At 38.3% G+C, this 12,304-nt stretch overlaps 1 protein-coding gene and 1 non-coding gene across 2 annotated transcripts; one reads left to right on the forward strand and one right to left on the reverse strand.

The window, feature by feature from the left end:
- Window positions 1–5,408: 5,408 nt before the first annotated feature.
- On the forward strand, window positions 5,409–5,480 carry trnac-gca (transfer RNA cysteine (anticodon GCA)). Its single transcript has one exon. It is a non-coding gene; the product is annotated as a tRNA-Cys (tRNA).
- Window positions 5,481–6,669: 1,189 nt separating this feature from the next.
- On the reverse strand, window positions 6,670–10,733 carry arl5c (ADP-ribosylation factor-like 5C). The gene is made up of 6 exons (XM_050069598.1): window positions 10,574–10,733; window positions 10,082–10,142; window positions 9,840–9,987; window positions 9,303–9,386; window positions 7,980–8,131; window positions 6,670–7,828 (listed from the first exon to the last, which is right to left on the reverse strand). The coding sequence occupies exons 1-6, from the start codon at window positions 10,617–10,619 to the stop codon at window positions 7,780–7,782; spliced, it is 540 nt and encodes a 179-aa protein (XP_049925555.1). The 5' UTR covers window positions 10,620–10,733; the 3' UTR covers window positions 6,670–7,779.
- Between the last annotated feature and the right edge of the window lie 1,571 nt (window positions 10,734–12,304).

Here is a 12,304-nt window from a genome sequence, read left to right on the forward strand (position 1 = left end):
CAAAACTAATAATTTTATTTCCATATAATGATTTTTGCAACATTGATCTTTTCACTCAGTTGCATTTATCCCATGTTTTACCATGTTTTCTAACAGTGTCCATACACCACATAACCAGTGTGATAGCCTATGAGTTTAAGACGATGACAGCGTCGAGCTGAAGAAAGCGTTTAATGAATACACCTTAATTAATTCACATGGTGATATCCACATCAAGACGAACCAAAAGCCAGCTGAGTAAACCGATTCTCAGTAAGGCTGCTGATCGAAAACCAAAAAAAACAAAAACTGTCCACGTGAATGCAGAGAAAAGAGGAAAACAAAACACACACAAATAAAAAGTTAATAATAATTACAATAATAATCAGAATTACAATTTGAAAATTAAAAGCAAGGTCATCTTGCAAGGCTCTGAGGTCATCTTGTGTGTCTTTGAGGATGTTTTGTGTTGTTTTTGGTTGTTTTATGTCTCTGTTGGCCGTTGTGTGTCCCTTGAGGTCATTTATGTCTCTTTGAGGTCATCTTGTGTGTCTTTGAGGACGTTTTGTATTGTTTTGCATCTTTTTTGGCCGTTGTGTGTCCTTTAAAGGACATTTTGTGTCTCTTTGAGGTCATGTTGTGTGTCTTTGAGGTCGTTTTGTGTTGTTTTGCATCTTTTTTGGCTGTTGTGTGCCCTTTAAAGGACATTTTGTCATTTTCTTTCACCATTGTGTCTTTTTTGAGGCCAGTTTGTGTCACTGTAGTTATTTTTTGTCTCTTTGAGGTAGTTTTGAGTCTGCAGTGGTTTTGTGTCTCTTTGAAGTCATGTTGTGTGTCTCTGAGGTATATTTGTGCCATTTTAATAATTTTGTGCCTCAGAAGTCATTTGTGGTGTTTTGGTTCCTTTGTGTCTCTCTGAGGTCATTTTGCATCATTTTTGTGGTGGTTGTGTGTCCCTTAAAGCACATTTTGTGTCTCTCTGAGGTCATGATGGGATATTTTTTGCTGTTTTGCCTTTTTTGATGTCATTTTGTGGCTCCTTGGAGTCAATTTACGTCATTTTGTGTCTCTTTGACGTCATGACGTCTCTATGAGGTCATTTTTATCTCTTTAAGATCATTTTTTGTCTCTCTGATGTAATTTTGTGTAGGTTTAAAGTAATGTTGTGTCTTTTAAGGGTTATTTTATGTTGTTTTAGCCATTTTATGTCTCTTTCAGGTAATATTTTGTCTTTCTGAGGTCATTTAGTGTCTCTCTGTGGAAATTTTGTGTCTTTTTAAGTCATTTTGTGTCACTCTGAGCTACTCTTTAAGTTCAGTTTTTGGCTTTTTTAGGTTATTTTGGCTTTTTTTTAGGTCTTTTCTGTCTCTTTGAAGTCAATTTATGTCATTTTTGTCTTTTTGTGTCTCTTTGAGGTAATTTTGAGTCTGTCTGATGTAATTTTGTGTCTCTGAGGTTATTTATTGTCTCTCTGAGGTCATTCTCTGTCTCTCTGAGGTCATTCTGTGTCTCTCTGGGGTGATTTATTGTCTCTCTGAGGTCATTTTCTGTCTCTCTGAGGTCATTCTGTGTCTCTCTGGGGTGATTTTGTGTCTCTATGAGGTCACTTTGTGTCTTTTTTCTTTTTTTGTGTCTGTTTGCCACCTTTATGTTACATTCAGTTTACATCATCTTCTTCTTCTAACAGGTATTTCCACACGGGCAGATTGTGGCAGACAGCTCAGCTCCTCCATCTTCAGCCTATGTCAGGAGGAACCTGCAGCACTGCAGCCTCCACCTGCAAATCATGGCAAAAGCTTGGTCAAACATACAACTAAAACCTCTGCCATCAACCTGCAGCCACCGCCCCACCTGCAGATTATGGCAGAAAGCTCAGCTCCTCCATCTACAGCCTCTGCAGCCTGCATCTACAGCCACTGTCACAATCCTGCAGCAGCCGCCTATACCTGCAGATTCTGACAGACAGCTTGGCAAAACCTACAACTAAGCCTTGGCCAGCAACATGCAGCTGCGGCCTCCCCCTCCATATTCTGTCAGAGAGCTTAGCCAAGCCTCCATCTACAGCCTCTGCTGAATCCTGCCCGTTTGCCATGTGAAGACCTCAGCTGACCAGGGACCAGAGAGCAGAGATGCACACATAAAAAGACAGACAATCATAACTGTGTAATAATAGCATACCTGGGCTGATAAATTAAAGCCACCTGTCTGTTTGTGACGGCTCCTTGGCCTCTAACCTACTTTTTGCTTGGTTGCCTGGGATCTGGGGAGTGGCTCATTAGGAGAGATGGCTAACACCTGATTTGGTGTGAATGCTCACCTATTTATATTGGGGCCTGCACATTCAGTTTACATCATCTTCTTCCTCTAACAGGTATTTCCAAATGTTGTGTGAAAGAGCACCCAGCCATCAACAGAAATCGGACTTGCCAAGATGCTGAACTCCATCCACTAGAAAGAGCTTTTCTTCTGCCAACTGGTTTGAGCTCATGGTCCTGTGGATCAGGCTGGTGCATAACACTGTGGGATATTTGTTTGTGTCTTAGTGTCTACACCATGAATTCCCAGTTATTTTTGAATGCATGTTAGAAGTTATTAAACCTTTAGAATTTTTTAAGTGGAAACAGGGATGCTATATATGTGTGTAATTGAATATATCTAAAAGTAATGTGTAAAGTGCAAACTCTTTGTGCTTTTCTGCAGGCCCTGTTGGACTGAACAGACTTCCAGGAGTTGATTAAAGGCTGGGAGGACAATTCCATCCCCCAACATTTTCTAACAGAGAAACTTATTTCACTTCCCCATGCAGAGACATCCGCCCTGCTCTGTGTGAAAGTGTCCTGAGATTACTTTTTTTTTTTTTTTTTTTGGGATTTGGCTCTCTATCAGTACATTTGGCTTGAATTGGTTTGAAAATGCTTGTTTGTCTCTCACTTTCTTACAAGTCATCAGTGTCTACTGTCTACAGTTTAGACTATTAGTATATCACTACGAAGAGTCTTGAGTTTCAAGTCCCAATAAGCCATCAGCAAAAGCTCATCAGTCATCTGCAATTATAAAACATGTTAGTGAAGTATTAACAGATTCGTATAGTAATCCATTGATTTTGCAGTTGTAAATGTCATAAAGTTGATTAGAAATTGATTTCGTTTTCGATGGCCTGCAGCCCCCTTCCAGAAGGTCAAACATTTATCTTCCTGATAAAAGGAATTCCAAATATAGCATCATTCAGATCAGATGTAGTTTTATGATATTGAAATTACAGTTTGGGGCTCTCCTGACGTTCTGTGTCTTCTGTGTGTAGAGCAGGTGTCACAAAGTGCTTCACAATTAAAGACAAAAAAGCAAATAAAAGACAGCACAACAGACACAACATACAGACATAAAAGATAAAATCCTATACTACACAATAAAAACAATAAAATCAATAAAGCTAAAACATGTAATACTGAACTAAAATAAACGGCAGACAGTGCTATGCCTAGAAACAAACAAAGCACTGTTGATTTAGTTTGTAGGGCACATTACAATGTTTAAATGCTGCATGTTTTACATACCTTTGTATAAGAGTCAACTTTTCAGTCTTTTTTCCTATAAACAAGTTATGGCAGACCCAGTATTACAATCATTAAAATACAAATACCTCATGGTGCATGCACCCCTACAGTACCCTAACAATTAAAATGCTAACATGATTATAAAACAATGCTAAAACCCCAAAAAGTCCAGCTTAGCAGAGCCACAGGGAATGCACACAAAGACCCTGAGGAGAGTGAAGCCTGCAGTCTCACCTGCTGCCAATCAGCCCCTCCTCCAGTTCCTGTCTCCCCTGATGGGTCTCTGGACTAGCGACCTACTGCTGCACTAGTAGGCTACTAAAAGACAATCAAAAAATGAAAGAGAGAAAGGAGAGAGAGGAGAGGCAAAAGAAAGGGTGTCAACATGTGAGCCAGTTTTTCTCCAAGAAAGGTGGGTAGCCTATAGTCTGTGAGTGGTAGAGATTAACCTGTTAGCTTAATGTCCATAGTGAAATAAGCTAGCTACAGACTAGCGTTAGCCTACACTTCACTCCTTTTTAACCTACATTTAATCAGTGCAGGTAAATGTGCAGCAAGATATTCATATTAAATCAGTTGTCACTGCCCCTTTTACCAGACTCAACAACAGATGAGTCAGAAGCAGCAGCCCTGTCTCCCCATAACTTTACCCCTCCCCGTCCCAGTGAAGAAGGTGAGCAACACATGCCAGTTAGCATCACTGCAGGGAGTCTGTGGGAATTTCTCTCTCTCTCTTGCTCCTTTTTACCATTACATAAAAGAAAAGGAAATATTTTTTAATGACAGAAATTCAAACAAATTATTTTTCCACATAATGATTATTTTGAAACAAAAACAGCTGACAACTGTCTGTACTGGATGCTGGACAGTTGGAAACATTAAGTAGCCTGTATTAAAGTTACAATATTAAAATAATCCAGTTAGATGTTTTCATTTAGATTGAATTTCCATTTCAACTTTATTTTCTTGTTGGCATATGTGCAGCTAAGTTCAAAAATCTGCTGTTTTCATTATTTTGAGATGATGATCTTAATTTATTTTGATTGAAAAGTTAATATATATTTATTTTTTTTTAAAGTCTTTCATTAATGTTAAGAGAATTTTCCATTTTGGGATTTTACAATAAAATTTACATTTAGACTGTAAAAGATGGCCTTTAGCACATTTTTATGGTGGCTTGTAATCTTGCATCAAATAGTGAATTGCATACTGTATGCAGACTGTTGCATGTACAACTCACTAGCAGTAAATATTGTACTGGCAAGACAGTTGCAAGCCTTCAAAGTCAGAGTTATGTAAAGCTTTTAATGGGTCAGTTAGATCCTAGAGATGTGGTTACAACAGCTGCGCAGGGGGGCCCAATGTGATTTTTTTCCATGGGGCCCAAAATTCCTGGCGGCGCCCCTGTGAGTGTCAGTGCCATAATCTTATCTTGGTCTAACCCTAACCACGTCCTTGTATGTACCTAAGCCTTACCACAGCTGTGTCACACCATAAAACCGGATATGGTCGTCGACAATGAGTTAATCTGTAACAGAGGACTTCACCCGCCTCCTCATTATGGCATGTTCATAGAACCCTGTGTGTCGTCGTAACAATTACAAAGGAGCCATTTGTCGTTTAATGTGGAGGACTTTTGAGCCGTCAGCTGACTGAATGTTACCAGCTCTGTGCATGTTGGCCACAAATCTGGGCTCATTTCTCCCTCTAGTGGCCATAATGACGCCACGCCTGTTAGAAAGCAGTCAAATACCACGGATATCGACAAAATCTAATCGCATTCGGCTAAAAGCAAATTAAATATACTTATATAAATGGCAAAAATAATATTTTTATTATGATGAAAACAAAAATATGAGTCCCGGGTTAACGGAAGGGGGTATAGCTCAGTGGTAGAGCATTTGACTGCAGATCAAGAGGTCTCCGGTTCAAATCCGGATGCCCCCTGGAAACTTTTCAGTGACTGTTTTCTTGAAATCTATCCTCTTGTGAAGGTAGCGTGCGTTTTCAGAGGCACAAAATCACGTTAATTGCTGCGATGAGGTTTTCAGTGGGCTCACTGTAATTTGGCTCCATCAAATCAGTGACAAACTGAAAGAGAAACTGCAGATATGATCTCATACTATATTTATTTATTATATTTTCATAAGATAAGATAAGATAAGATAAAACTTTATTAATCCCACACTTGGGAAATTCACATGTCACAGCAGCTCAAGCACAGACAGAAAAAGGAGGGTGACAATGTTACTGGAATAAAAGAAAATTAAAGATTAAAAAATATAAAATATGTGTATACAGTATACATATATATATATATATATATGTAAAGTAAGGCACTAAATTGAATTACTGTACACACAAGACTATTAACAATATATATACATCTGTGCAACACTGTCTTAACTGCACAATAATTGGTGCAATAATTCAACCACGCAATATTCTTTTCAGCATCCTAATTTTTATACTATTTTTGAGTGCATATTTAACATATAAAGCACATATGGTACATACATCCAACATTTTTTTTGTGTCACTTGTGGACATTACGCCACTAAGTTATTCATGCATTTTTGTCGTCTTTTGTCCAAACTCATCACCTCTTTATATGTTCCAACTTGTCTGAAATAAAATGTGGCTCAATCACTTTCAGATCGTCATGTTTCATTATGAATGTTTTATGAATGAAAGATTTATGCCAATCAATTTACAGGTAGGCTACATGCACGGGCGGCGTGAAAGAAGCAGGTGTTGTCTTCATTTGAAGAGAAGTGTTTATTTTGTTGCATGGCACTCTGTAAACTATATTTATATATATAGTATTTCTAGAACTTTACATACTAGTTTTATTTATCACATATATATTTTTCATGCTTCTTACTTTCATGCTTTATATTTCTACTTTCTTAAAAATGCCGTATCACAGTTTTCCCTTAGGGATCAATAAAGTGTTTCTGATTTCAATACACTCATATTGCAGCTGTGAATAAGAGTGTTGGCTCAATACTCACATATTTGTGTCATTACTGTGAGGCTACAGCAGGTATAACCCACCCTTCAGCTCTAGGCTGTGTATGGCTTGTTGAAACAAAGGATATCACAGCTGCAGGACAGACAACACACCCACTGCGTATTTGTAATAATAATATTTATTTTAAAAAAAATACACAATATAATACACACTTTTGAAATATGACTCATAGTCATTAGCAGCTAGCTCTTTTTATTATTCAGGTAAACAGTTCAAGAGCTTTTCTTTTCCCTAAAATAAATTACTAAACATGTTTAGGTCTTACAAAGGCGTCCTGTTGTTCAATGGCATAAAATATAATTTTATACATCAGGTGCAGACTTGTGTCCCAGCATGGCAGAGTTTCTGAAGTATGTGCTTTATAGTTTCTTCTCAGCTGTGGTAAAGTCCACCATGATAGAAACATAATACTAGACAGCGTCTAGAAGTAAGGTTGTGATTGGAAAGCTGTTTTGTAACTAGCGAGGCACTAAATTCTGCGGCAGAAGTCGTTCAGATGAATTAAGAATGTCATAAATTACCAATCAAAGGTCAAAATGAGATTGCGGTTGTCAGTTCAAAGCTTAATGTGTTGGCACAGGAGGAATGAAAGGGCACCAGATCAGCCTAGTGACATTTAAATATGAGGAAACCAAGACTTTACCCATAAAATATATGCTTTAGTGTTATCAGTTATCATCTGTGATCTGGCTTTGAAGTGTGGGTTGTGACCTCTTTGGTGCAACTTGATACTGTCATTTATTTATCTCAGGTGAAATGAAAGAATCCCAGTGAGACCTGAGTGGAATGTGATATTACAGGTCAGGTCAGATGTCTAACATGCACATGAGGCACCTCTTTACAGGGAAATTTACAGTAAATGCACACAACAGTCCCTCATTGTGAACATCTACGTAACCACAACTGAGAAAAACAGTTAACCAGATTATTAAAATATAACCAAGCTGTGTCTGCACAGTACAAACATCAACATATTGAGTCTGAATTTACTGATATTTGGAGCAGTGTCTCCTAGATGACCCAGGTTTCTCTGTTGCTCATCCCACCCTGAGGCCCCACACAGCCTACAGCTCATACTGTAGGTGTGGCAAGGCAGGCTCTATCACAGACGCCATGTTCACAGGACATTGCCCCAAAACACTGAAAGTAATCCTGACTCAGTGTCTTTGAGGTTGGCTCAGTTTGAGGAAGTTTGATCCACAGGTGCGTGTTCTAGTTCGCAACAACTCGTGACTTCATCCAGTCCAGACTGGCAGGTAGACTGAGAGAGGGCGGAGACAAAGACAGAAGCATTTTGAGTAACAAGAAGTGGTTGTTACAGTAAAGTACAGTTATGAAGGCGTTTTTCTGTTGACTCATACACATGATAACGCCAGACAGAAAGAGAGAGTGTGAAGTGTGTTTAGACTCACCCCTCTCCTGTCAGGGCGCAGCAGGCTTGAACATGCCACGAGTGTGATGAGATGGAGTTGAGTGTGAGGCACTGGGAGATCTCTGCCGCCGTCATGGAGCCCTTCACGTCTTGTTTGTTGGCCAAAATAAGAATGGAGGCATTCTGTAGGTCCTGAAACAAGAATAAGAGAGGATGGGTTACCAAGGCTGCTTTTAGTATCGATTACTATTTATATAGCTGAAATATTTCTCCTAGAAAACCCCAGAAATGTCCCCGGGTCAACTATGAGGAACAAAGAAAAGCAACCTCAGCGGAACATTTGGACACATGTCAACACGCTGACTCACACAGTCTGAGCTGAAACTTCCTCATCATGTAGTGTCATGTAGTGTCATGGGTTTGTAACCTGTGGCGCAACTAGTCACACTGAAAGCAGGAGTGTGTCTCAGACGTCAAGACATGAATAGCTGACTTGGGCAGTTTCACTGAATAACAAAAGGGTTTCACATCAACTAGTGAAAAACAGTCCTGCTGCAGTGGTGAAAAGTAATGAAGTACATTCATGTACTGTACTGTGGTATGATTCTGAGGTACTTGTAGTTTACTTGAGTATTTTATTGTAACTTCCTGCTACTTAATACTTCTACTCCACCACATTTCTTTATTAACTTTGGTTATTTTGTGAATTGAGATTAATAACACAAAATATAATCAACAAATATTGCCCAGGGGTCACATTTGTAAAATGACAGGAAGTCAGGGGCCAGTTAACAAAATATATATATATATATACGCAGAGTGTTTCTAGGATTTGAGGACATTCGGGGTCTCGTCTGGACATCACTTTTTATTCAGATAAACAAGCTCTATTTTGATGCTTTTTTATGTGCTGTGGCACCTTATCTAGACTCAAACTTTAAAAAAAACTCCCAGTGTGAATCAATCGTGGGTCACATCTGGCCTTCAGGGTGCAAACTGACAATCACTGTCCTACAATATGATGTAGACAAGACTTTAGTGATCTTTGGGGGAAAATTCAAAAGCTATCCAGCAGTATAAAGTACTTAAGATAAGCTACATTAAAGTGATGAACACATTAATGCATCAGTCACTATAACCCAATGACATGTTATTTTTAAATGGGCCACTCTACATAATGAGTAATTTTACTTTTGGTATTTTAAGTAGATTTTAATGCCGATACTTTTACTGAAGTGAAATATTAAATGCAGGACTTGTACAGAGGATTTCTAAACCATTTGTCTAAAGTGATTTGTGATAAAACATCTGGCAGGTAATGATTCTAACACTGACACATTTGTCGACACAGCTGTATTCGTACCTCATGTGCGAGCATTCGGTGCAGCTCGTCTTTGGTGAGAGTGAGGCGCTCACGGTCGGTGCTGTCCACGACCACAATGACAATCTGAAAGAGCCACAATCAGTCGTTAGCAACACAGTCAACACATGTTTGACATTATCAGTGTTATCAGGTAGTGGGGACAAGATGCTTCCTACAGACATATGTAATGTATAATAAACGATTATATAACAGTGATAAGTCCCTTTATCAATACAGGGAGCAGGAGAGGATAACAAGGAGATAATTTGGGTTCATGTGCTATAGCTCAGTCAGCACGAGCCTGTAAATGTTTTCAGTCTTAACTCTTGGACATCTAATCTCACACTATAGTGTTAACCATCAGTTATATAACTTTTTAAACAACAAACAAAAGACTAGGAAACTTCAGCTAAAATCAAAACTTTAGATAAAAGCATCAACAAAATGTTTCTGCCCTTTATGATTCATTTTTAAAATATGAAATGTGTTTCAGTATCCTGTGTCTTGTATGTGCTGCACAGAAAGGGATCCATGTACCTCCGTGTTGCCGTAGTACGAGTACCAGCTGGCTCGAAGGCTCTCCTGTCCTCCAATATCCCAAATCAAGAAGTGTGTTTTACGTATGGTGATCTGCTCGACGTTGCTGCCGATGGTTGGTGATGTGTGGACGGCTTCCTTTGTCAGACTGTTTGTGCGAGGAAAAACATTTTAAATAAATATATCAAGGAGATTTTATACTTATATAACACTGTTATAGGCTCAGATAATAAATCACTTACAACTGATAGAGGATAGTTGTCTTTCCAGCATTGTCCAAACCCACAATGATGACTTTGTGCTCTGTGGAAGAAGTAAATAAAAACAGGACTTTTAAAACTAACAGTGCAAATTGGATTTGTTACTCTCTAACCTTGGGTTGCATAATTTGTGTAGGACAAATGGACACACAGATAAGATAAAGGCCAGGTGATGTACTGAACAGAGTAGCATGTGTCTCATCCATAGTGGAGTTATTACATCACTTCATACCAACAATAGCAGGCTTCATACTGTGTCTGAGTTTCACTGTAAGTCAGAATACTGTAAAAAGAAGTGTGTGTGTTTGAAGTGATGAAAGGAAACTACATGTTGAGACTATTTCTTATAGAAATTAGTATTCTAATTTCATTTAATCTATTGACAACATATGATTTAAGGATCTATATACCCGTATATGCTTAAAATGCTGACATACAACATAAATTATGAACCTGAAATTAACTTAGTCTTACCTCTGTCACCGAACACAGCCATCATCTTGGTCAGAAGGAACCCCATGTCCAACAAGTGTGTGTGTGCGAGGGGTGAGTGATGAATACAAATCCTCTACTCGGTCGGTTAACAGCTGACTGGCAGACAGACTCGAATGTCTTTATCTAATATCGCTTTCCACTTCTACAAAGCGTTAGTGGGCGGCGCTTCTTCGACTCAAAGTCTGTGGTATTTTTTTTCGGTCGAGTGAGTCACGGGGAAACGGCGTAGTGGTGATGCGTTGAGGTGCTGTGGGAAACGTGTGAATCATGCACGTGAGGGACCCCCCTTAGGAAAGGTAAACATCTCGGAAGGTGTACATGTTACACCTAGCCAGAGCTAATGTAGCCCAGCTAACACACCAGTCCTGCAAGAAATCCTCCTTGAAACTAAGAGTAGGCTTTATGGTTAGTAGCAAATGGGATTAAATGTAGGCCTAGAGTTTGTGTGGGACATATACGGAAATCATCCACTATATAGCAGTTGTTTATGGTTTAACTAAATAGAAATAGAAAAGTATTTGCTTTAATGTATGACATTTAAAAGTAGTCTTGAAAGTTGATTGATCTTGAAATACACAAACATAAACAATAAAAATGAAGTTATTAATATTTTTTGAATATTTTGGTTTATTTAAATCAGAAAAGGAATAAAATGGGTTGTAAGTGTCTATTATGATCAGCTGAGAAATACAAAAAAAAATGAAAAACATCACTGATTTGTTTTATAATGTGTTGCTGCTGATTATTTCTTTTTAATATGCTGTTTTCTCTAACATCCAGTCCCGTATCCGATCCGTGCTTCCGGTTTTCCAAACTCCAATTAAACATATCCAACTCCAAATTCTACTTGAGCCCTCGCATCTCAGAAGTCGGATTCATTCATGAGCACCTGAAGGCAACACACAACACAAGCGTTCCTCTTGCTCACACCGACGGAAGGAGTGGACTGATGACGCAGCTAATGACTCACATGTCCAGTCCATATTTGGAAAGAGAGATAACGTTGTTCCTGCAACAGAAAGCAAAAGTGGACATAAAAGGAATCCCCGAAAATGTCCGCTGAAGTCTGTCCAGGTATTTTCCAAGTACTTAACCACAGCAGTGTTTTTCTGGTTAGGTTTCCTTTCCCAGCCAAAGTGTTATAAGTTTATCTGTGTTACTGACATTTTCATTTTACTTTAAATGTAATAATTTCCTCAAAACTACTGTGTTCTACCAACAATAATAATAAAACATCTGTATCTCCTTTTTACCAACTGTATTCTCTCAGCTTTCTGTCACAACAAAACATCTGTGTTCATTACTTTAAATATCTTATTTGTTTGCAATTATGTCCAGAGTTTCACCATATTGCTGTCATAACTTTTTGCCTAGTAAAGTTTTCCATTACTTAACAAAAAAATTAACAGATAAGCATAATCTGAAAGTGGAAAGTACTGTCCTTGCCTACAGTTTTAATGTACTTGTACTTGAGTTTACGTGAGCATTTCCATTTCATGCTGCTATACTTCTGCTCCACTACATTTCAGTGGGAATATTGCACATTTTACCAAGTTACATGTATTCAACACACACACACACACAGCCACTATCTACTGTACAGGTTTAGGATTATATTATTAAATATATAACAAAATATAATGATTTGTTTGTGGACTAAACTGCCAAACAGTATTTAAACAAGATGTCTAGGTATAAGAACCTTAAATT

Source organism: Epinephelus moara, chromosome 18, assembly GCF_006386435.1.
Source record: "Epinephelus moara isolate mb chromosome 18, YSFRI_EMoa_1.0, whole genome shotgun sequence".
NCBI classification, from domain to species: domain Eukaryota; kingdom Metazoa; phylum Chordata; class Actinopteri; order Perciformes; family Serranidae; genus Epinephelus; species Epinephelus moara.